General features: G+C 36.4%; 2 protein-coding genes across 2 annotated transcripts; both read right to left on the bottom strand.

Moving 5' to 3' along the window:
• Positions 1-4,803: 4,803 nt before the first annotated feature.
• LOC127137150 (uncharacterized) lies at positions 4,804-5,508 on the bottom strand. Its single transcript, XM_051063634.1, has one exon. The coding sequence runs from the start codon at positions 5,506-5,508 to the stop codon at positions 4,804-4,806; it is 705 nt and encodes a 234-aa protein (XP_050919591.1).
• Positions 5,509-20,427: 14,919 nt separating this feature from the next.
• LOC127075159 (ankyrin repeat-containing protein BDA1-like) lies at positions 20,428-21,073 on the bottom strand. The gene has a single exon (XM_051016612.1). The coding sequence runs from the start codon at positions 21,050-21,052 to the stop codon at positions 20,432-20,434; it is 621 nt and encodes a 206-aa protein (XP_050872569.1). The 5' UTR covers positions 21,053-21,073; the 3' UTR covers positions 20,428-20,431.
• Between the last annotated feature and the right edge of the window lie 5,216 nt (positions 21,074-26,289).

Here is a 26,289-nt window from a genome sequence, read left to right as displayed (position 1 = left end):
TAACTTTTTATATGGGATTCAAATGGAAAAAGTTCCTTCATTAAAGTTGAAGCTATTTTAAACCTCTTCAATTAGGTCACAAATTTGACCTAATTTGGGTTTGGCATGAAGGAGTTATGCATTTTAGAAGAGGAAAATCACTTGTTCAATGGTAATGGCCCAAAATGACCTATAATGTTTCCTCTTGGCACATGCATTTTCAAGTTGAATTTGAACTTATTCCAAACATCAAAGTTGAAAAGAAAATATGTAATTTGATCATGAAACTTTAATGGCTTTAATCTCATAAAAATTCAGCAAGTTATGGTCCTTGGAAGTTGACCTTCTAACTAGGGTTCAAACAAAATGACCTATAATCTTTCACCATAAAAAATGACTTTACAAGCAAAACTAGCTCTTGACTTAAACATGAAAGTTGTTTGGAGTGTCACAAGGAGTAACTTTGATCTTGGATAGGGTCTAGCGAACCCCAGTTTTGACCAGTTGACTTTCTCTGGTCAACCACCATGAACCAACTTGCTAACTTGAAATTATCTTGATCTTTGGGACTCATGGAGGATCATATATGTGTAAGATGATGTAATGTGAAGTATACCTTAAAATATTTGATCAATTGATGAAGAAATTTGCTGAGGAAGTCACATAAGATACCCAGATGAATTAGGGTTTCCTAGGCAAACAAGCTTCAAACTCTTGATGATTTCTTGATCAAAATGATATGTGAAGACCATGGGGATCCATATATTATCTCTAGAGTCAATGTAAACCATATATTGATTGGTCTCCTTACATTGAGGGTCTTAAACCCTAGATATAAGCTTGATGAAGCATATGTGAGCACACACACTACCTACAAAAGCAACAAACTATACATTGACATATTTTTGGTTTTTTGGTTAGTAAATAATGAAAAAAAAGTATGATAAAATTAAAAGTTCTTGGTGACCTCTCCCAATACAAACCTAATGAATGAGGGGTAAGGAGGATGCCAAGGTGTTATCATAATCATCATCATCAACAAAAACTTCATTTCATCATCTTCTTCTTGAACATGGTGAGTTCTTGGATAAGGTTTAGCCTGTAGGGGGAAATAATTTATGATTGGGAGTTAGGATTTGTATGGTTTCATGATAAAAATATTGTTGTTGTGCTTAATTATATGTTATTGTTGTTGTTGTTGTTGTCTTGCTTCCATGGTTGTTGTGTTCTTCATATGATAGAATGTTGTTGTTATTATGACTATATATTTCACAAATTTTAAGAATTATGAGGTATATATGTTGTTTAGTGAAGTTATTTCATGTGTTTACTTGTGATCTTTGTGTAGTAGCTGTTAGAAGTAAGTAACACATGTGTTTACTCGCTATCCTTGAGTGGCGTCTCCTTAATCGCTTTCCCTTTTGTCCTTGAGTTTCCTACTGGTTTCTTAACTTGACCATTAATTTGGTCTTGATATGGTTTTTTGCTACCTGACTCAACAACCTCCCTTTCCGCCTTCTTCTTCCTTTGAAACCTCTTCCATTGGGTCCTCGACATGGGGGTTTTCCCCTTGTAATTGTTGGCCCATATGAAAGCTTCTCATTCACTTGAAATTTCCCTTGATAAGTCAATGAGGAACCCCTACCCATCTCAAAATTCTTCCATTTCTGGTGGCCAGATCCCTCTTTGCAAGCAGGTCAAACCCACTTCCCTTAGGGAACGTTGGATGTCAGAACAGAGGTGTTGAGCTTGTTCCTCTAATGAGTTTAAAACTACTAGAGGAACAAGCTTTCAAAAGAGGTTGAAAATCGAAAGTTCACAATGGTTGTCTCCCAATAACCAATATCACGGTAGTCACGATCTTTCAAAAGAAAAAAAAATAAGAAGAAAAGCTCGCTAAGTCAAAAACAAAAATAATGACTTAGGCAAAAATCAGGGCATCCCGGCGGACTGCAAACTCGAAAACTCGGTCTAGGCAAAAATTAGGGATAACAAAAGAATAAAAAAATCTTCATCAAAAAAAGAAAAACAAGAGGAGAACATTATTGCTACCAATAAACAGGGTGACTGCCACTCAAGCGAACGAAAGAAAAACCTCATTGATTCCAAAAATCACCAAAATTTATTTTGGGAAATTGAATGCATCTAGTGGGTTAGCTGGACGTAGGAATGAAGAATATCAAGTAGAATGGGGTTTGCTAAAATCAAACTTTGAGCCTTATATCCTTTGTTTCTCAAACCGTGAACCAGACCACGTTACAACCTTCAAAAGACATGATTGAAGCAAAGGTATTCTAAAGGCATACTAGAACGAGGTTGCGTAAACCTCACTCCTAGTGATTTTCTAAAGACATTTGTATTGATATCAAATTTTCACATCGTCTTTCACACTTTAAATAATGATTTTAATCAAAACTTGCATAAGCGTCACATTAAAATGACCATGTTTGAGATAACAATTTTAATCTGCATATCAACACCTAACATCAAGGAGGTCGAAATGATGAGTTATAGCATATGGTCCTACCAGGGATATCCCTCAAAGATCAGCCAGCAAGAGGCAAAATTACTTCAAGGCTCGTACTGGGGCATGCCACCTCAAGAGCACAAGAAGTCAACCGCTCCAAGAGACGGTTAATTAGGGTCCTACATGTTCAAGATACTGGGGAAAGTCAAATCGATATCTTCCTATGACAAGCCAACTTCATAACTTGTGATTGAGGTAGCCCATGCAAATACCCAATAGACTAGGACGGAGATAGGCTATGAAGGTGTAAGATCTCTTTATGCTTCAAGTTGCATAGGAAAGTGAAAAAGTGAATCAACAACCGTTGAGCCTAAAGCAGATGTGGGGGAATCATGTCATTATAACCCTTTTCCTAGCCTGAAGTCTTCCATCTCCTGCCACATGAGCATTTGGTGAACCATTCATAAATCATTATCATGCATAAACCACATTGCTTGGCTCTAACAACAAAGCATACATATCATCAATACATAGATCATTGTCATGCATTAATCAAGTCGCTTCACTCAGATACCACAAAATTCGTCTGACATCATCATAAAGCCTTGTAACCCAATAAATCTTTTCTAAAAACCTATCACCATAAACATTTACCTTGTGACTAGTATACTTCAGACAAATTAATTCTCAATTAAAACGATGGTATTTCTAAAAAAATATGTTATCCTTGCAGAACTTCTAGTTGATATCCCTATAGGGTTTTCTTTTAAAGTTTTCTCTTGGCAGGTTTCTCTCCAGTAAACCCTCTTGAAATGTATTTGTTCAGGTTACCTTCCAGTCGTTGTGTTGATAATTATCCTTTTTGTTGTCTCACCACCATAACATTATCATTCATTTTCAACATCTGTGTTGTTGATTTGTTTCTAACATTCGTTATTGATGATCTTTTTTCAATCTCCATGGTTGATGATATTTTTCCAACCTTCGTGTTGTTGATCTTTTTCCAACATCCATGGTTTATGATCTTTTTCCAACCTCCATGATTGATGATCTTTTTCCAACCTCTATGTTGATGATCTTTTTCCAACCTTCATGGTTGATGATCTTTTTTCAACCTCAATGGTTAATGATCTTTTTTCAACCTCTGTGTTGTTGATAATTTTCTAACCTCCATGGTTGTCGACCCAAATTAGAAACAAGTCATTAAACAATCTTCAAAATTATTAAATCTTGATAAAGGCTTGAGTCGAAAATTCGAGGTAACAACGTCTCGAAAATACGTTTTGATAAAGTGTTTTTGTTGACGGTGATGTCAGCGCACCACTCTAAATAGTATTAGAGTTTAAAAAATGTCAGTTGCCTCTCGAATGGTCGAAAATGGCATTTTTGGGGGGCAATTTGTTAGCATGGAATTCTCGCGTGTTGAGTTTGACAAAGAGAGTGTGATTTTGAGACAACACTTAGTTAAAAATGAGGACACATGGTGATATGTGCGATAAGAATATTTTTCGACCATGATGTCGAGTTCGACACACTAACCATGAGGTTTAGACTTAGCATTTTCATGATTATGATAATATTTCTCCTCATAACTCGTTGAGTTGAGCCATCAACTGTGACGGTTGAGACAAGGTGAAAGTATCAGATTGAGTAACTATTTTTTGATCTTATTCAGACATCGGAAACACACCTGGGAATAACTTGAAAAACTGAAAGTTACACAAAGGGTTACATGTCGAACGCTGAAGATATATTTGTTGTAGACAATTATTTCTGCTATTATATATAGTGGTTCTAGTGTTACGAATCAGGATGTCAATATCATTACAAAATCTCTATCAAATTCAAAATACTCAAGTCAGAATAAGAAACGAGTTTGTGAGAAATATGTATCATCCTCTACACCAATTTTTATTTATTTAATGAAAATATATCAATTACATTTTTTCTTTCCTTTGCTTTAGTCTTTATTACTTTTCCCAACTCATTTAACAGTAGATTTCGACATAGTCCAAAACCTTTAATCTCTTTTCATCTTTAAACTTTTTTCTTTTTGTTTTATTAAATATTTAATTTTAAATTTATAACAACTTTCTAACACTTTTTCTTGAGAAATCGTGTAAAAATATCTTAGGATTTTTTTAATTGAATCATAAAAGTAATGATTCAAAACTATTTATCAAAAACAGTAAACACACATATAACAAAATATAACTAAAGGTGGCCAATAAATTATAAAAATCATTCACATACAAAAATATGACTAAAGATGACTTATATATATTATAACAATCAATCACGTATTTTGCTAAGATTGAACCAAACAATGTAGTGGAAATTTCAAATCGACAATGAAACTATATTGTCGAAACTCGGGCTACAGCGGTTTGAGTTGTGGATCTAATGTATCTGTTTTTGATAATCTTCAATAGAATATCACTGTATGTTATGAAAGTAAGATAAACAAGCACGATAAATACAATTGAATACATAGGTATGTAAAGAATAGTGGTGTTGGCACGTGTTGGAGATATCGCCGGCATAGCAATTAGATAGCAACAAACAAACAAACTCACTGGACCTATCACTAGAAGGCCTAGGGCTCCACCTGGGGTCAGAATTAATATTGCTATAATTGATACACAAAAGGAAAGCATGTTGGCTAATGAAAAAATCATGAAACTATCTCTTGACAAGATGGATTTCCCAGCATTTCCTCGGGTAGAAAAAAATTCATCTGTTGGAGTAATTCTCATATTGTTGTCATCACTTGCACTAACCTGGAAAACTCCACCGGGAGGACTCAGTGCTGATTCATACGTTACAGTTGCAACAAGAGTCGCAACAATCAACCAAGTGTTTCGCTGATCCTCTGAAATATTACTTCTAATTCTACGTATCCAAGTTTGAACATTAATAATTGTGGCCATAAATCTTAGTTGTTCTGCAAGTGTTGGAGCCTTGGTGATTTTTGAGCCAGGTTTTGCTTTAGCACGTATCAATAGTTTCTTGATTTCTGGAGTTCTTGCTAAATCTAAAGCTGTTTTGCTCTCCAAGTTCATTACATTCAATTTTATCCCAGTTTTTAATAAAAATTGAAGCACTTGTCAAGGATTAACAATTAATAACTAATGCTCTTTTGGTGGTGTCATACGGTGAACTGACTTTTTGTGTTTTTAATCGTAATGTCGCGGTTAGCAAGAGTCGCCACCGACTTTTCTTTTATCCAATAAGGAAAGGTGGAAAAGAACAGGAAAGACCTTAATTTAGATTCTTAGGTTCGGGAGGTACATTATAGAAAGGGAAGGTGTTAGCACCCTTTGTATCCATGGTTATCCATGGGCTCTTAATTGCTCAATCATTTATGTTTTTCTAGTTTGAAAAAGTGGTTGGGAAATGTGTAGAAAATGTTTTGAAAAGGGGAATTTAACTTTGTATTGATTCTTGCATGAATGTATACATAGTGGTTATCTCATTTAGTTTTGAAAATAGTTTAGAGAAAAATAGTTTGGAAATGTGTGAGGTGTGAAAAAATATTTTAGGTTATGAATGAGCAATTAAGGGTTATACCTGTCCGAGGTCTTTCCGGGCATTTCCTTTCCTTATGAGGGTAAAACTGTCCTTACTATTGAGAAGTAAGTAATTTTATCCTTTGGATGTAAAAGGGTCATCGAAGGGTCATCGATTGGTCATCGAAGGCAACAGTTGTGAGGATACCTTAGCATTCGAAGGGACTATCATCATTTAACCGTAGGCTACACCGAAGGGACATCGAGGGACAAAATCGTATTTTCGAAGGCAATATCCGAGGGACCATGATTTATTTTATGATGATTTAACCGAAGGGTCTTTGCTAAGTGTATCCCTACATTCGCGGGACATGACCGTAATACCGTAATCGTAGGGTAACAAAGAGAGGTCCAAGATCACATGTTTAAAGGTCATATTTTAAAGTCAATTAGGTGATTAGGATGAATTTCCACATTAAAATCAATACATTAAAATTAATACATTAAAATTAATTAAGCAATTTAGGGTGGATCTTCATAAGGGTATCCCACAAATAAAGTGGAAGGCCTAAACAGCACTCTTTTCCTGGGATATGTGAACCTTTACAAAATTCAGCAAACGGGTTAGAATACCAATCAGGGTGCAATCGAGGATTACACCGCAAAAGAAAACACAGCAGCATGAATGTCAGGCAAAACAATGCATAATTAACATAGAATAGATCAGGTAACGCATAGGACATAACAAATATCAACGGCTGTCCCGTTCGCCTCTGCCTCGCCTAGCGAGGTCCTAGCGAATGCTCGCTTAGCGATGTGCTAGCGAGCGGCTGCGGGTTTTGAATTTCAGAACAGTATGATCTCAGCATGCTGCATGCCTTATTGCATTCAATTACAGAAATAATATGGTCAAACACTCAGGATATTCAGGCGTACTGGAATCCACATGCAAAGTCTAATTACATATCCAAAAATTCAATCATGATGCCTTATGTATTTAGAGATTTACAAATTGGAAGCATAAAACAATAATGATACACAAACCTGTTTGCAATGGAGTGGTAATGCTGAATTGGCAAGTCACTTTTGGTATCGGGTTGAGTTGGGCGGCGGTGACTTCGGTGCGGATGAGCGGCCGTCAGGGTTTATTCACTCCGACTTCTCTGGGCTACTCTCCGGGGTTGCTATGTCAGGGTTTCCGGCCGTCTCCGTCTTGGTTTTTCGTTCTTCTTTTCATTACTGAAGTGCTGGTATTTATAATGCCTTTTTCATGACCTAATGGGCTCAGAATGAAGCCCGAAATTTTCTGTTGTCTGTCAGCTTCGCTAGGCGAGCTGGTAGCGAACGTGTAGCGAACGTTCGTTAGGCGAGCGTGTAGCGAACGTTCGCTAGGCGAGCGTGTAGCGAACGCGTAGCGAACAGGCCAGTTTTGGGCCATTTTCTGGATTGGGCCATTCGTGAGCTGGGCCTTCGTTCCTTTGAGATCAGTGTCATAAAAATGAGTCGGAGTGCCCAGAAAAATGTCTTGAAATATTAATGGGCAAATTTTGGGGTATGACAGCTGCCCCTGTTCAATATTCTTGAACCGAGAGAGTAGAATGGTATGTGCACCATTCGTGGTCTGGAGGTGGAAGATTATTGAACACTAAAATGCCCAAAAATTTGCGCTTGTCAATCAGGAGCTAGTCTTGATGGAGATGGGCATAAAGATGCCATCCAGGGAATTTGATGATGAGAACTTCAGGGTGCGTCGTTCATTAGACGATATCTGAAGACATGGAGGTCGTACCGGGTCAGAGTGTGTTATATGCTGCTGGGGATAAGGGATCAGAATGGATCATATGCTAGACCGTATCTGAATACCAGAGTGGGCTGTTCGTTAGGCGGATGACTTTGCTGAGGATGAAAAATCAGAATGGATCGTATGCTAGATCGTTTCTGAGTTGCAGAACGAAACCTCCATTAAGCGGGTGATTTCACTGGGGATAGAAGATCAGACCGAATCGTATGCCAGATCGTGTCTGAGTTGAAGACCCAAATGGGTCTTATGCTAGACCGTATTGGAGTCGCAGGATGAGTCGTCCGTTAGGCCGTGTCTGATGATGAAAGGAGGGTAGTCGTACGCTAGACTACACTTCAGAAATATACCGTACACTAGGTAGCATCTGAGCAGATGAAGGTCTAACTGGGTCGTACATTAAACCGTATCTGAGCAGAATGAGCCGTCCATTAGGCTGAATCTGCTTATAAAAGGGGTAGTCGTACACTAGACTTACAATTCAGAAATGTACCTATCACTAGGTAGCATCTGAGCAGATGAAGGTCTAACTTGGTCGTACATTAAACTGTATCTGAGCGGTTGAAGGTCTAACTTGATCGTACATTAGACTGTATCTGAGCGGTTGAAGGTCTAACTTGGTCGTACATTAGACTGTATTTGAGCAGCATCTGGTCTAACTTGGTCGTACATTAGACTGTATCTGAGCAGCATCTGGTCTAACTTGGTCGTACATTAGACTGTATTCGAGCCGCATCTGGTCTAACTTGGTCGTACATTAGACTGTATTTGCATAATCTGACTTGAGGGTCTAACTTGGTCGTACATTAGACTGTATTTGCAGAATCTGACTTGAGGGTCTAACTTGGTCGTACATTAGACTGTATTTGCAGAATCTGACTTGAGGGTCTAACTTGGTCGTACATTAGACTGTATTTGCAGAATCTGACTTGAGGGTCTAACTTGGTCGTACATTAGACTGTATTGGAGTTGTTGAAGGTCAGAATGGATCGTACGCTAGATCGTATCTGAGTTGTTGAAGGTCAGAATGGATCGTACGCTAGATCGTATCTGAGTTGTTGAAGGTCAGAATGGATCGTACGCTAGATCGTATCTGAGTTGAAGGAGTCATATGTTGAGATGAATCAGGATGAACCGTACGCTAGGCTATATCTGATAGTATTTGTGTATGCTGTATTTGCAATGAATATTTGGGATGGGCTCGGAATATACCGTACGCTAGGCAGTATCGGAGGGATATAGTTGAATCTTGAATGTAATTGATAAAGATGTTCGTCTGAATGGACCTTTGTTTCGACTGTATCAAGAGGATAATTAACCTGAAAAATAAAGTTAGCTTCATGCCATGTCATGATGCATGAGATGCAAATGTTGTATGCATGCGTGTGCTGTGAAATGATATAATGAGTGAATTATGCGTCTGGAATAAATGAGAGCATTGTATACATGTATATGTTATGAAATGATGTAATGTATATGATGCGGAACGAAAATTGTATGTAGGTATGTGATGTGAAATGATGTAATGAATGCACTATGTGTCTGAAACGTTCTTCCAGGGGATTCTACTGGGGAAATAACTCTCAGTCTTCTGGTCGGAGATATTCGTTTTGGTGACCCTTCCTTAGCTAGGGGTATTTGACTTTTATTTGATGGCAGAGATATTGAACAGAGCCCGGCTGGGGGTAGAAGAGATGACCAGTCTAGTGATGCCACTTTCTTCCGGGGAATAACTGGCGTTGCCGGGGAATCGAATTAGCAACGGATTCATTGGGAAGTGTGATTAGACCTTCTCCTCGATCCTGAAGTCGTGTAGTAATTGCTATTGCATTTTTGGTAAATATTGATCATATTCAAATGCATAAATCAATTCAAAGTAAATCAATGGACGTTTACGCAAACAAAACAGAGAAAGTAAAACAAAAGCATCTTTTTGGAAATGAAATTGTATTGATTTTGAAAGAGGGCCTGTAAATAGGCAATTCGAGTACAAGGAGACAGAAATCCTAGTAAGAGGAAATTGTCAGGCAAACAAAGAGAACGCTATGCAGAAAAAGTCCTATCGATTCTAATTCCACCACTGTCATATGTCTTCAAGCATCTCATCTCCTATTGTCGGATAGAAGTGATTGGCTTGTTCAGTCCCTTGAACTTGGTCGAAGCAGACAGAGAACGGGGTATAGTCATACGCTTTAATCCCTAAATTTTGCCTGGACCGCCTTTTCAGGTTTTCAGTCCACCAGGATACCCCTTTTTGCCCAAGCCGCCTTTTCAGGTTTTCGACTTGCCGGGTGTACATTTTTTTATGTTTATCCCTAAAATTTGCCCGAACCCTTTTGGTTCGCCGGGATGCCCTTACTTTTGCCTAGATACGTCGACCTAGCGGGTCTCTTTTATGCGTAGTATTTTTTTGACTACGTCTGCGTTCACGGGATGCGGGAAGTCTTCGCCATCCGTTGTAGCAAGCATCATGGCTTCACCAGAGAATACCTTCTTAACTACAAATGGCCCTTCGTATGTGGGAATCCATTTGCCCCTGGGATCACCTTGTGGTAGAATGATACGCTTGATAACTAAGCCGCCGATTTGATATACCTGTCTCTTGACCTTTTTGTTAAATGCCTGGATCATGCGCTTCTGATATATCTGCCCATGACACACAGCCGCAAGTCTCTTCTCATCGATCAAGTTTATCTGGTCGAGTCGAGTCTGAATCCATTCGTCTTCATCTAAGCCCGCCTCTTTTATGATTCTTAGAGAGGGAATCTGGACTTCCACTGGTAAAACGGCTTCCATTCCGTAGACTAAAGAGAAAGGAGTTGCCCCTGTCGAAGTGCGCACTGAAGTGCGATAACCATGAAGAGCAAACGGTAACATCTCATGTCAGTCTTTGTACGTCACCGTCATCTTTTGTATGATCTTCTTGATATTCTTATTAGCAGCTTCTACAGCGCCATTCATCTTTGGTCGGTATGGAGAAAAGTTATGGTGTTTTACGTTGAACTGCGTGCAGAGTTCAGTAATCATCTTGTTGTTCAAATCAGTACCATTGTCAGTGATAACTCTTTCAGGAGACAGCAGGTTTCTCAAATAGATATTTGATAGAATCCATCTTAGAAGTCGATAAAGTGGTATGATTCAACATATACTGTCTTAGTCGGCGAGCAGCCCAAGCCAAAGCACAGCAAGCTTTCTCGAGCTGTGAGTATCTTGTTTCACAGTCGGTACCTTTTGCTAAGGCAGTATATGGCATGCTCTTTTCGACCAGACTCGTCATGTTGCCCCAACACACACCTCATTGAATTTTCTAACACGGTCAAACACATGATTAGAGGTCTTTCTTCAACTGGTGGTATCAGAATTGGAGGTTCTCGGAGATACTTCTTGATTTTGTCAACAGCTTCTTGGCATTCATCATTCCATACCATCTCTTGATTTTTTCTCAGTAATTTGAAGATGGGTTTGCAGATAGCAGTCAAGTGTGGAGTGAATCGGGCAATGTAATTCGAGTGCCCCAAGAAACCTCTGACTTCTTTCTTGTTTATTTCAGTACCCAGATTTACAATTTCAATGGATTCCTCATGCGGTTGTATAGTCTTTTCTTCTTGCAGTAGTCGGGCAAGTTCTCCAGGGACTTCACAATCTTCCTCGCTTCCATCCTCGGCATGGTAGATCGAATTTTCAAAGTCATAATGAACAATAGCAGAGTCATTACCAACAAGATCCAGAGTGGATATGGATCGGCAAATTGTTACGTGAGTGTGTGCAAGAAAACATAGCTTGTTTGGAAAATGACAGGAAAGATAAAGAGCGCAATATTTGAATGCAAAAAGTCCATTGATTTATTGAACATGAATATGCTTATGAAAATGACAAAACCCTTGAAAAATTAGCTATTGTGCCCCGGGCATAGACACAATGCTTTAAAATGTTAAAATAGCAATAACAATTACTCCTGACTAAAGGAAATCGGGATAGTGTCTTCAGCCTTCCAATTATTGAGTCCGTCACCAATTGTTGGGTAGACCCAGCTATCCAGGTCGCAATCGCTGTCAGCATCCTCTATAGCATTAAGAGTTTTGCCATGATTAGGTGGAGGAGCAGTGGTGACCTTAGGAGTCTCAGGCGGATCCAATTCAAATTCTCCGGCGTCGATCATATCCTGAATTTTATTCTTCAACGACCAACAATCGTTCGTATTATGCCCGGGGCTATCGGAGTGATACGCACACCTGGCGTCGGGATTATAACTAGGAGAAGTAGTGTTGGGTTTTGCAGGAGGATCTCTGAGGGTAATCAAATTTGCCTTTAGCATACCCTGCAGTGCCTGTGTTAAAGTCATATCGATCTTGGTAAACTGCCTTCTTTCCGGGTTAATGTGCCTCACAGGTTTCTTATCTTTCTTCTTTTCGAGCAAGAGAGCCTTCAGTTCTTCCTGCCCCTTGGATAAGTTCAAGATCATCTCCTGGAGTTGAGCATTCTGAGCATGGAGATCTTTGACAGTCTGTCCGAGGTCCATTTTTCTGTTTGCATGAAAATCGTGAGAACATTGATCCCTTTAGAACACCTGTTGTGCAATGTTATGCTATGCAATGTATGAAATGTTTTCAAGGACTTTTGGAATTTAACTTTGCATGAACTACCAAAAAAGGAAACTTTTTTTTTTTATTTTTATTTTTTTATTTTTTTTTTATTTTTTTTTTCAAAATAGGGCAAAGTTAAATCCCTAAGTCCTCGAAATGGTTAGTACAATGCCATGATGTTATGATGTTATGATGTTATGATGTTAAATAAATAACAAGCAAGTCACACAACAATCATTCCTAGGTTTAAAGGCTTGCATGAGTTCCATAGGTAAATACCCTCCCCACTGAAGTTTGGTTGGTTCAACCTGTCCTAGAATAGTAACCGGGTTCTAGAAGGATCTCAGATCATCGACCTTCCTTTAAGTCCACTTCAGTGCAACACCAAGTGGTTGACCAAAGCTTCCCTAAAGTCCAATCTCAAAGAGTGTAGTATCGAGTCTCAACCAACCCCAGTCGGAACCGAAGTCAGTTATCTCACTACTTTCTAATGGCTAGGATGAGTCAATTAGGGTTCTAAAGGTCTGGTTAATGCTTTGATGACACCACGCGAATGCCAAATTTTTCCTCAAGTAAACATGAGGAACATCAGGACATCCAAAGTGTCACATTAACCGTAGCCATCATTTTAACCATTCCAGTATACGCCGGATAGTCGCGATGATCTATTGCTACTTACCGAAGGTACACTAGATCCGGGTGTAGGATCTTTCACTCAAGCATAAAATACCCTTAAAAGAAGGAACAGTTGAAAACATAAATGATTTTTTAAGGTGACCTCTCTTTGTTAGTCCCCAGCAGAGTCGCCAGTTCTGTCATACGGTGAACTGACTTTTTGTGTTTTTAATCGCAATGTCGCGGTTAGCAAGAGTCGCCACCGACTTTTCTTTTATCCAATAAGGAAAGGTGGAAAAGAACAGGAAAGACCTTAATTTAGATTCTTAGGTTCGGGAGGTACATTATACAAAGGGAAGGTGTTAGCACCCTTTGTATCCATGGTTATCCATGGGCTCTTAATTGCTCAATCATTTATGTTTTTCTAGTTTGAAAAAGTGGTTGGGAAATGTGTAGAAAATGTTTTGAAAAGGGGAATTTAACTTTGTAATGATTCTTGCATGAATGTATACATAGTGGTTATCTCATTTAGTTTTGAAAATAGTTTAGAGAAAAATAGTTTGGAAATGTGTGAGGTGTGAAAAAATATTTTAGGTTATGAATGAGCAATTAAGGGTTATACCTGTCCGAGGTCTTTCCGGGCATTTCCTTTCCTTATGAGGGTAAAACTGTCCTTACTATTGAGAAGTAAGTAATTTTATCCTTTGGATGTAAAAGGGTCATCGAAGGGTCATCGATTGGTCATCGAAGGCAACAGTTGTGAGGATACCTTAGCATTCGAAGGGACTATCATCATTTAACCGTAGGCTACACCGAAGGGACATCGAGGGACAAAATCGTATTTTCGAAGGCAATATCCGAGGGACCATGATTTATTTTATGATGATTTAACCGAAGGGTCTTTGCTAAGTGTATCCCTACATTCGCGGGACATGACCGTAATACCGTAATCGTAGGGTAACAAAGAGAGGTCCAAGATCACATGTTTAAAGGTCATATTTTAAAGTCAATTAGGTGATTAGGATGAATTTCCACATTAAAATCAATACATTAAAATTAATACATTAAAATTAATTAAGCAATTTAGGGTGGATCTTCATAAGGGTATCCCACAAATAAAGTGGAAGGCCTAAACAGCACTCTTTTCCTGGGATATGTGAACCTTTACAAAATTCAGCAAACGGGTTAGAATACCAATCAGGGTGCAATCGAGGATTACACCGCAAAAGAAAACACAGCAGCATGAATGTCAGGCAAAACAATGCATAATTAACATAGAATAGATCAGGTAACGCATAGGACATAACAAATATCAACGGCTGTCCCGTTCGCCTCTGCCTCGCCTAGCGAGGTCCTAGCGAATGCTCGCTTAGCGATGTGCTAGCGAGCGGCTGCGGGTTTTGAATTTCAGAACAGTATGATCTCAGCATGCTGCATGCCTTATTGCATTCAATTACAGAAATAATATGGTCAAACACTCAGGATATTCAGGCGTACTGGAATCCACATGCAAAGTCTAATTACATATCCAAAAATTCAATCATGATGCCTTATGTATTTAGAGATTTACAAATTGGAAGCATAAAACAATAATGATACACAAACCTGTTTGCAATGGAGTGGTAATGCTGAATTGGCAAGTCACTTTTGGTATCGGGTTGAGTTGGGCGGCGGTGACTTCGGTGCGGATGAGCGGCCGTCAGGGTTTATTCACTCCGACTTCTCTGGGCTACTCTCCGGGGTTGCTATGTCAGGGTTTCCGGCCGTCTCCGTCTTGGTTTTTCGTTCTTCTTTTCATTACTGAAGTGCTGGTATTTATAATGCCTTTTTCATGACCTAATGGGCTCAGAATGAAGCCCGAAATTTTCTGTTGTCTGTCAGCTTCGCTAGGCGAGCTGGTAGCGAACGTGTAGCGAACGTTCGCTAGGCGAGCGTGTAGCGAACGTTCGCTAGGCGAGCGTGTAGCGAACGCGTAGCGAACAGGCCAGTTTTGGGCCATTTTCTGGATTGGGCCATTCGTGAGCTGGGCCTTCGTTCCTTTGAGATCAGTGTCATAAAAATGAGTCGGAGTGCCCTGAAAAATGTCTTGAAATATTAATGGGCAAATTTTGGGGTATGACAGGTGGTCTATTGCTTGATACATTTAATTGACTAGACCATAACGGAGTATCTTTATATTATAGTGTTAGTTAAGAATCTTGTTGGAACTAACTTCGAGCTAAACTATTGGAGCCTATAGGTTTTGATAGGGAGGTTTGGCATGAAGATCCCATTAGTTGTATTTCTTAGTTCTAATTGTTCCCTCTTCTATTGTATTTTGTTTATTTACTACTTCTTTTTTTTCAATACACTTTTTCTTTCTTTAAGTTTAACTTTTTAGTTTAGGAGGGGAGGTTTAAATTGTAGTCAATATCATTAATTGGGACAACAATACTTCTACAATGTGATTTTAAATTAAGTGTGCACCTGCGTTATAACTGCATCACGAAATAGACGATTTGGACCACCATGCTTGGAATTTTTTTTTTAATAATCAGATTTTTTAAAAAAATTCAAAAATACCCATTTTTTCAAAAAAATTACAAAAATGGACAATTTTTGCCCTAATTTTGTACATAGGCGCCACTGGGAGTGGCGCCTACCCTTAAATTTTTTTTTTTTTTTTTTTTTTTAAATATGTTTTTTTTTTTTTTTTTTTTTTAATTTTTTTTATTTTATGAATTTATATTTTTTATAAATTATATTAATTTATATTAATGATGTTAAGGTTAATTTATCAATTATAATTAGGGTTTATTGATCGGTTATAATTAGAGTTTGGTAGTTATGACCTAATTGAAACCCTAATTCCCCATAAGACTAATTAATCAAAGCGACACTAATTAGGGTTAAGTAGATTGGTGTACAACCCAGATCTTTTCCTATAAATAAAGTGTTATTTCCTTGCATTTTCTTCACCACTATTTCCTATCACTTTCTCTATCAAGTTGAGTTCATGGCATCCCCAAGACCGTCGTCATGGCAGCGAACATCATCAAGGCGCCCGGATCCTGAACAAGTAATCTTAAAAAGGGATGGGCATGTTATTTTCTCGCCTTTGAAACCCCCAATGGAGATGAAATTTTGGAACATCCGTTCGTTGGACCAACTAAAAAGGTCCTTGATGTCTTGGTTAGAGGGAGATTACCAACCTGGTGAAGTCATCAGAAGGATTCAGAGGCTTAGAACAAGGTTCTCATTTGAAACTGGAGAAACGATACGTTGGTGGGTTGAAGTTGAAAGTGACATTGATTGCATCCAAATGATGCATGGATCAGACGACATAGTGTTAACTGTTGTAATTTCTTAGATTTTAATGGTTGTTTGTCATGTTGTTGTTGTATTTGTTATTGTTCTAGTACTGGTTCTTGTTTTAGTACTTGTTTTTGTTCCAGTATTTGTTTTTGTTTTAGTAATTGGTGTTGTAATGTTAGATGTTTGTGTTTGTTGTTCAAGTGTCATCTTCTATTTGGAATAAAAAGTAAACTTTAATGATAAATAGCATTGGTACACATATTTATGAATATGAAAACTAAGTTGTGGAACTAGATCCACGATATGGACATTTGTTCTTATTATGCCCTAGTTGTCTACATATGCTACACTTCCTCTGCATTTTCTCTGCGACGTCCATTTCAGTTCTAATGCGCCTGCTATTTGGGCGATCACTTTTATTCCGCCGCATCGATTCGTTGTGCCAAACAACTTCCCCGTCATACTCTGGCCAATACGCCTCCAATGCTACCACCGGAAAGGGATTGTCGTATACATTGAGCAATGTTGCAACTTTGTAGATCGGAGACACTAGCGATAATGCATCGAAGTGGCTGTGTGAACACGCTGCAATGACATGGGAACAAGGCATAAGATAGGCCTGAAATTGACCACAGTCGCACCAACGGTCTGGTATTAGGACCCTATACTCTTGTCTGGGCAGCCCTTGGTTGTGGTCAATTGTTTCCTTGACACTAAAAGTGTGGCCATGTCGGTCGAATTCGGTAACCCGATGGCTGCTGGCTTTGGCAGATTCCTGCCTCATAAACTTCATGCAGGCATCACTATATACTTGACTCGTCTGCAACACTTCATGCCAGCGCCTGCCTCTTGTTACGAACAACGTTGCCATCCGAAAATAGGTCGCACTCACCAATGCGGTTATCGGGAGGTTACGTATGCCCTTAAACACGCCGTTCATTGATTCCGCAAGATTTGTTGTCATGTGGCCCCACCTTACCCCATCGTTGTATGATCTAGTCCACTTCGCTCTGTCGATATTATCGATCCACCTCCCTGCATCAGAATTTGCCAACACTATTTCCCGGCGGTAGTATTGGAATCCAGGTTGGTTTAATGCATACCCCGCGTTTATCAAATGTTGCTTCAAGAAGTTATCCTTGAACTCCCGCATAAAATTTTGAGCAATATGCCTTGGTCCGAAATTGGTCACCCTTCTTTAAGTCCTCATCAGACCTCATATATGGGTTGTAGAACATATCTGATGAGGGCTCATCCTCGCCCAAGTTAAGTGTTGTGAAGTGCGCAGGCGGTGAGTAGCGTTGCGCTATAGGTATTTGAACTTGGTCTTCGTCTTCAGAATCACGGTTCACCAAGTCATCAACCACGTCTTCAGCATCATCAACCACATCGTCTTCAACGTGGTGCTCAACATCTTGTTCGTCATCAATCACATGATCAATAACCTGTGACTGAATATTCTGAGCTGGTTGAAATTGTTCCAAAACAATGTACAACACTATGTATTCGTAACCAGAATACTCATGGTTACGAAACATGTATTTTGTCTCCATGTCATTTTGAATCAATGACTTATAAAACTTGACAGAGTTATTTTCTGAAAAAAAAGGTTGTTGATAAAAATTTTGGGACACGGGTTGTCTTAGTTTAGACTCAATCTTCCTTTTCAGATAAGAGAAGTCAGCTCCTCTATTTAGACAAAAACGAGTGCATTCGGTGTTTCTAAATAGGAAGCCAGACATATCACATTCATAAGTCTCACCATTGACGTGAGCTTTGATTTTGTATTGTGATGAAGATGCCATGTTTTGTGAAGGTTTTGTGAAGATATTGTGATGGTTTTGTGAAGATATTGTGAAGGTTTTGTGAAGGTTTTGTGAAGATATTGTGAAGATATTGTGAAGGTTTTGTGAAGATTGCTGTGAAGATATTGTGAATACCTTTGTGAAAATGTGTGTGAATATTTATACTGCAAGATTCCGACACATCTTTGCATGCATGTCTTTAACCAAGTCTGAACTTAGTCTCAGAGATTCCCACGCATGCCTGTTCCTCAAAAGTATTCACCACCAAGTCTGCAAGATTCCCACGCATGCCTTACACGTGTCACACCTTTGAATGCAACACTCCCACCTAGTCTGTACCAATGCATGCCAACCTATCCACCTAGCCTCCACCTAGCCTGAACTTAGTCTCAGAGATTCCCACGCATGCCTTACAGTCTCGGCTTTAGCTTTGCTTGCACCAAAAACTTAAACTTCTTGAACTTCCAATACTGAATATCACACTTCCAATACTAAACTACCTCTTTTTTCCATTATGTGTTTAAAATAATATTCAATCTTATTTAAGCTTAATAATTTATTTTAAACAACCTGATTATTTATTTTAAATAATATTCTCACGCATGCCTTCCACGTGTCACACCTTTGCATCATCAGGTTCCACCAAGTCTTCCCCAAGATAAGACAAGTGCAACCTAGTCTGCACCAATGCATGCCAACACTACCACCTAGCCTGCACCTATTCTGCAAGATTCCCACGCATGCCTTCCACGTGTCACACCTTTGCATCATCAGGTTCCACCAAGTCTTCCCCAAGACAAGACAAGTGCAACCTAGTCTGCACCAATGCATGCCAACACTACCACCTAGTCTGCACCAATGCATGCCAACACTACCACCCGTCTAGGCGAGTAATTAGACCTCCCCCGTGCGGATCGTACCATGGACCGCATCATATGTGATAAATCCCAAATTAATAATGCATTTTAATCATATCTTTGTAATATTTGTCTTGTCTATTATTTAAATAAAAATATTTTCTGTTTATTATCTTTATATCTTTATCTTTATCTTTATCTTTATCTTTATATATATATATATATATATATATATATATATATATATATATATATATATATATATATATATATATATATATATATATATATATATATATATATATATATATATATATATATATATATATATATATATATATATATATATATTTACATGTGTATAAATATTTATTTACACGTATATAAATTAATTTTTTTTCCAAAAATTATAAATAATATTAATTACTTATAAATTAAATTAATATATATATAATAATAATATATATATATATATATATATATATATATATATATATATATATCTTGTAAATAATTTTATTTATATATATGTGTTAATATAAATTAATATAATTTATAAAAAATATAAATTCATAAACTAAAAAAAATAAAAAAAAATAAAAAAACATATTTAAAAAAAAAAAAAAAAAAAAAAGATTTAAGGGTAGGCGCCACTCCTAGTGGCGACTTGCGTAGGCGCCAACTAGGGTGGCGACTATGTGTATATTAGGGCAAAAATTGTCCATTTTTGTAATTTTTTTGAAAAAATAGGTATTTTTGAAAAATTTTTAAAAAATCTGATTATTAAAAAAAAAAAATTCCCATGCTTGGTCATATATTCTCACTAAAAATAAATTCTAGATTATTTAATCCTAATCTAATGATACATCTTACTTTTAATAATCTCTTCTACTTGTATTTTAAACACTTCCTAATCATTATTTACAAAATAATCTGAAACATATTATAATGAGTGAATAGTATAATGCAAATACTTATATATTTAATAAAAATTATAAATTATTTCAGATCAATAGTAACAACCACAACCATTTGAGCAGTCAAAATATGTTAGTATATATGATAACAAAATTCATCAATGGATTGAAAGTTATTAATATATAGATCATGTCTATAAAATTTAATATCAATCGAAAATCATTTAATATTTTAACAAAATGGATAAAAATTAATGTCTTATAAAACTTCAACAAAAATGTTAATTTTGATTATTCTCCTTCATATATCAAATTATTTTCAATTGATATTAAATTTTATAAACATGATCTATATGATAATAACTTTTAATCCAACGATAGATTTTGTTATACACATATATGGTAAAAAAATTATCAGAGATGTCATATTATTAAATTTGACATTTTAGTGTCATTTATATATATATATATATATATATATATATATATATATATATATATATATATATATATATATATATATATATATATATATATATATATATATATATATATATATATATATATATATATATATATATATATATATATGTGTGTGTGAATTTAATCACGAGGTTACCTTTGGTTCACTCCTAAGGGATGAAATGTGCAAAGCAGTGTTGCCTGCGTTGTCTTTGTGGTTGAATATTTTATTTTGCAGCATTCTAGCACCTGTCTTGCAGTTTTCTTTGAGCCAGCCAACAAGTACCTGAAGGGTCCCAAACTGATGATTCATAACAGCAATGTGCAATGCAGATTCACCTCTGACAGTTACATCTTCAATGGAATCCGGACAAGCAGTGAGGAATTCAGCTGAAAGTTCAACCTCCCCATTTTGACATGCGAAATGAAGTGGAGTCAAGCCTTCTCTTCCTTTAACTCTAACAAGATCTTTATTGATGCCAACCAACTTAGACACCATTGCCTTTTGGCCGTTTTGCATAGCAAGATGAATGGGGCTGAAACCTTGCTGATTTAGCTTCATACCAAACGAAGGTTTCAAGTTCATTATTTCAGTGGCAAACTCGAGATGACCCCTAGATGCAGAGATATGTAAAGGAGTTTCTACAAATTGGATTGTATCTATATTTTCCAAAATAGATGGATCATCTTGAATTGCTGCATAGAGGAGTTCTATGTTACCTGTTTCAGCTGAAAAATTCAGTTGATCACCACTTTTTTTGTTCATGTTTGATACTATAAGTTTCCAGTGATGAGTGAAAAGGTATAAGGTTCTTGTTCATTTAACATGCCTGGTATTTAATAGATTTGATTTCAATATTCTTTACTTCGTTCACATGCCATTTTGTCTCCAAATATGATTATCCAATACTTCTGCCCTAGCTAAAGTATACGCTTCCATTAGAAGGTGTTGGTGACCCATATGAAAAAGAAAAGTGTTATTAAAATAAAGAGATTCTAAAATACAACGTGTTTCTTACCTTTATTAGTGATGTGATAAATTAAAGAGTAAATGGGCCTTGTAGCCCAATTCTCCCTCACTTCTTTAAACGTGCGAAATAGAGGTTTTTGAGAAATTAATAACAAGTAGTTTGAAGTGAAAGCTTTCAATAAGTTGCACGAGACATTGTTGAACGTGGAACATAACTATTTACATGCACTACATGCAAGTTACTCAAAGCTTATAGAAACGTCTAAAATAGCCTATAAATTTTATTCTTTGTTAATCTTTGAAAAAGTGGCTCATACAATTATCGAATTATTACCCTTTTGTTACCATCACTCGCTCTCTTTTTTCTTTCCCTTTGTACTATCTAGTTGCTTTCCACATTAAGTCTATTAAGAACCAAGAAAAAACTGAATAATAAAGTTGAACATAAACAAGAAACCTACAAAAAGAACTAAGTTTTGGTTTAGTAAATGAGAAAATTGTATGTACACATAATTTGTGTATAGAAATTTATTCGACCTAAAAAAGAATGATATGTGAAGGAACTAAGGCGGGCGAGGGTTCGAATGGAGCAAGGCCGCCCAAAGAGTTAAAATCAAGTTGGCCACCGCAAAGAATCATTTGGGTTTAAGCCCAAACCTAACGACTCATCTTATGTGATACACATGGTTTATGAGATGTCTTAGAGGAAACGGCTCAAAAAAATATGTGTAGAGCAAAAAAATCGATCATTACTACGAATAAGTGATATTGCATCGGTTGGTAAATTGTTTTTATTTCGATTTCGTAGGTGAGGTAAAGAAGTGTGTCATGGAAACGACGTCATTTTCCCCCTAGTTTTAACATCTAACAAGGGGGGAAATTTAACTATTCATTTGTTTGATCCCCAATAAGTACATTTTGTATTGTTTTAAAACACTCTATTTTTCATCACAGTTATAAAAATACCAGAGGTGATATCATATATAAGCTTAAATAGTTAATTCGTCCCAATAAATTGACGGGTCTTTAGTTGGAAAAAGATCTTAAAGATTGATATCCATTTGATTGTAGTCCCTGATGTTAACATTCTAGTTCAAAAAAAGGCATCATGACAAATACTACTGAGATGGCACACAAATTCATCTTCTTCTTCCTCAATCAATATCTAACCTCCAACCTCCATTTTTTCTCATCTCCAACCTCCAACCTCCATTATTTCCCATCTATAACCTCTAGCTTCCATCTCAAATCTCAATTTCTTCATCTCCAACCTTTATTTTTTCCCCATCTCCACATTCAACCTCCATTTATCCATCTTCAATCTCCGTTTTTCTTCATCTTCAACCTCCAACCTCCATTTTTTTCATTTCTAACCTCCATTTTTTCTTCATCTGCAACTTACAACTTCCATTTTTTTGGTTTTCAATCTCCAACTTCAACCTCTGTCTCTAACCTCCAACTTCAACCTCTATCTCTAACCTCCAACTTCAACCTCCAACCTCTATCTTCAACCTCCATCTTCAACCTTCATATTCAACCTTCAACCTCTATCTTCAACCCCCATCTTCATTCTCCATCTTCAACCTCTAACATCTATCTCCAACCCCCATCTCAATTTTTTCATCTCCACCCTCACTCTCTAACCTCAATTTTTTCATCTTCAACCTTCATTTCCTATAACTCATTATTCATCTCTCATTCTTTAATAGTTTGAATTTCGTTCAATGTTTCAAGTTCTTCATTCAACACATCATTCTCTACTACTTCATTCTTCAAAGAATAAAATGTTATGCTTTGCAAAGTAAACAAGTATAGAAGAAAGTTGAACAAAAACTAAAAGCATTTTAAGAAATTTTAACCATTAAAAAACGTGAGATGAATGATGAATTTCAAAATTCTAAAAAAACACTAATTAGTGTAAGATGTGTTGTAAATAAAACATAACTTTTCATATTATTTTTTTCAAAATCAATTTAATAGGTTAGATATTCAAATATGGGTTAGTGAAACAAACAAACGATAATAAATATTATAAACTCAATTGTATTTTTTGTCACTCTAATGTCCTCTTGAAATATTCGGCCAAATAAGATGAGAGTTGTACAAAGAATCACAAAAACAATATCTCAATCTCAATAATAGCACTTAAACAAAAACATATAGCTTTCAAAACTTTTCGAAGTAGAACAACTAAACACCACCAACAACACCAACAACAAAAATAACTACAACAACATCAAAAACAACAACAACTCAAAAACAACAATCGCAATCTCAACAAAACTACAACAACATCAACAATAGATCAATTACGTACTTATCTCAACAAAAACAACAACATATAACATTCAATCTCAGTGTAAATAACAACACCAACAATATTAAACAACAACTCAAAAACAACAATCTATATCTCAACAAAACTATAACAACATCAACAATGATTCTTACGTACTTATGTGAACATAAACAATAACATATAACATTCAATCTCAATATAAACAACAAAATCAACATTAAACCTCTAGAATTTAGGGTCTAAACAAAAACAACAACAACAATAATAATAACAAGAACAATATTAGTGTAGCATGACTAGTGATGTTTCACATATCAAATATGTGAAGAAAAAGTCAAATAAATTATTCCAGTTTTTCCTTGTTGCAAGTATCGAAGGAGAGCCCTAAACACATATCATCTTCGTATCATTGCTTTTTTATGAGTTAGAGAATATATGGATTTGGAGTTACGATGTGATGGCAAACGAGTTGAATATGATATGTGTTAGGGATTTCGTTGTTAATGGAGATGATAAACTTCGTTAGAATTCTGGGAATGTTGTTTTAAGCAAGTAAAATAGAAGAGAACTATAATGGCTAGATTGAGGATGAAGTTGAGAATGATGGGATTAGGATATAGATCTATAGAGTGGTTGAGTGAGTTGAGGTCAAATTGGATGTGGAATAGGTTGGGGTTATGGTTGGAGTTGAGTGTGTTATGGTCGACTTGGATGTGGAATAGGTAAGGGTTGAAGTTTATTTTGACATTCGGTGAGTTCGGATTGAGTGAAATGAGGAATAAGTTAGGGTTAAGGTTGTTGTTGAGTTTGATATTAAGTGAGTTGAGGTTGAAAGAGATGAGAAATATGTTGGGGTTGAGGTTAAGTTTTATATTGAGTGAGCTGAGGTTGAATTAGATGAACAATAATTTTGGGTTAGGGTTGAGTTTGATATTGAGTGAATTGAGGTTGAATGATATGGGGGATAGGTTTGAATTGAGGTTGAGTGAGTTGAGATTGAGTGAACTGAGGTTGAATAAGATAAGAAATAGGTTGAGGTTGAGTAACTTCTTGCTAAGTAGATATATATAACCTTTTCCACAATTCTTCTTCTTGGACTTTTTAAGTTGCGACATAATTTGCAAGAATTCAATGGAATGAAAAACCTGAAAAGTTAGAGTTCAAAACAAAATAATTAAGCAAAAACCATGACATTGTCTCTTCGATATATTGTCATGCTATAAGTTGTTAAGTATGTTATAACGTTGAGATTGTTGTAATGGTTTATCAAGTGTAAGGGATGGTGAGAGCATGGCTCATTTCAAGCTTCTAGGTAATAACGACATTTAGTCGAAAAGTAATTTAAAGAAGAATCAATACCTTTTCAGGCATTTAAAGTAAAAAGGGTGGATATTATAACATACTAGCTTAAATTGTTCAAAAGACTCAAGTTCCAATTAACAATAATAATACAATACACAAATAAACAAAAAAAAATAAGTTACAATTGGTCATAAGATTCTTATTTGCTCATGAATTTTAAATTTACATTAATTTATCAAGATCTGATCACTTAGCATACTAATGAGTTTGCCTGGCACGATAACAACAATGTCTCTAATTTTCTATCAACCATAATATGGAAAAGAAAAATAAATATAATTCATTCAATAAAAGTAACATTTGGACATGTGGTAGCCATTCTCAATTCCAAAGAATTAATCTTTTCAATACAATGTGTATGATCTTGATGAATCCCCTTGTTTATGCAAATTATATTTGAGTATTGAGCAGGAGACACAAAATAATGGGAACTAAATAGTATGTCTCTTGTACCAAATATGGTTCACAAATACACCTTTCCACATTTCTTGTTTTTTTTATTGTTTTTTTAATTTTATTTAAAAGTCTTTCAAACGGATACATCCAATGATATTGAATTGGTTCACACATCTTAGCTTCACCAGCTAAATAAATTGGCAAGTGCTCCATATAGTCAAATAATGCGGGTGGAAGTATTCGCTCCATCTTACATAAACCCTAATCAGGAGCTCGAATCTTAGTCTTAGGAGCTCGTGGTATCCACCTCGTTCCGTTTCCATATTTATTGAAAAGTATTTGATAAACATTAAGTATTTTTGGGTTTTATTATGAAAATGGTTTGAAGTTGGATCAAGCGTTTGATGGACGCTTGAGAAAGATTTGAATGAAGTGGTTTGAATGAAATGGAATGAAAGGAAGAAATGGATTGATTTGTTTTAATGGGAAAATACTCGACGTTGGATCGAGCCTTTATTTTTGTTAATTTTGGAAATGGTTGATTTTATTCTTGTGTTAGTACTAACTAGACAATTAAGCAATAAAGAAATAAAAGTGGTAAAATTATTACACGTCATGGGAATGGGGGTACATTTTGTCGAATGGGGATTCAAGATAATGAAGTAATTAAATCGGGATCAATCAACAAGCAATGCAATGTATGAGTGTAGGTGTAGGAGAACCGTCTCATTGTAAGAAGGCCCAAGAGTAAGCCAAGTGAAGAAAATAAACAACACAACAAGTTATATTCACGAGACCTTCAAAAATTAAATTGAAAGAAGTAAACTCGGGACGTGCACGGATTAGAATCGGGATGCGAGGATGTGAATCAAAGTCAAATAACGCAAGAACGTACAAGGCAAAATGGCAATTGAGTTCCAATTCGATTTAAGTACAATAACGTTGGATCGTTTTGTGCTATCATGAACCGAAAGAA

This window comes from Lathyrus oleraceus, chromosome 4, assembly GCF_024323335.1.
Source record: "Lathyrus oleraceus cultivar Zhongwan6 chromosome 4, CAAS_Psat_ZW6_1.0, whole genome shotgun sequence".
NCBI lineage: Eukaryota > Viridiplantae > Streptophyta > Magnoliopsida > Fabales > Fabaceae > Lathyrus > Lathyrus oleraceus.
The sequence above is the reverse complement of the archived record's forward strand: the minus strand, read 5'-3'. Positions and strand labels throughout refer to the sequence as shown.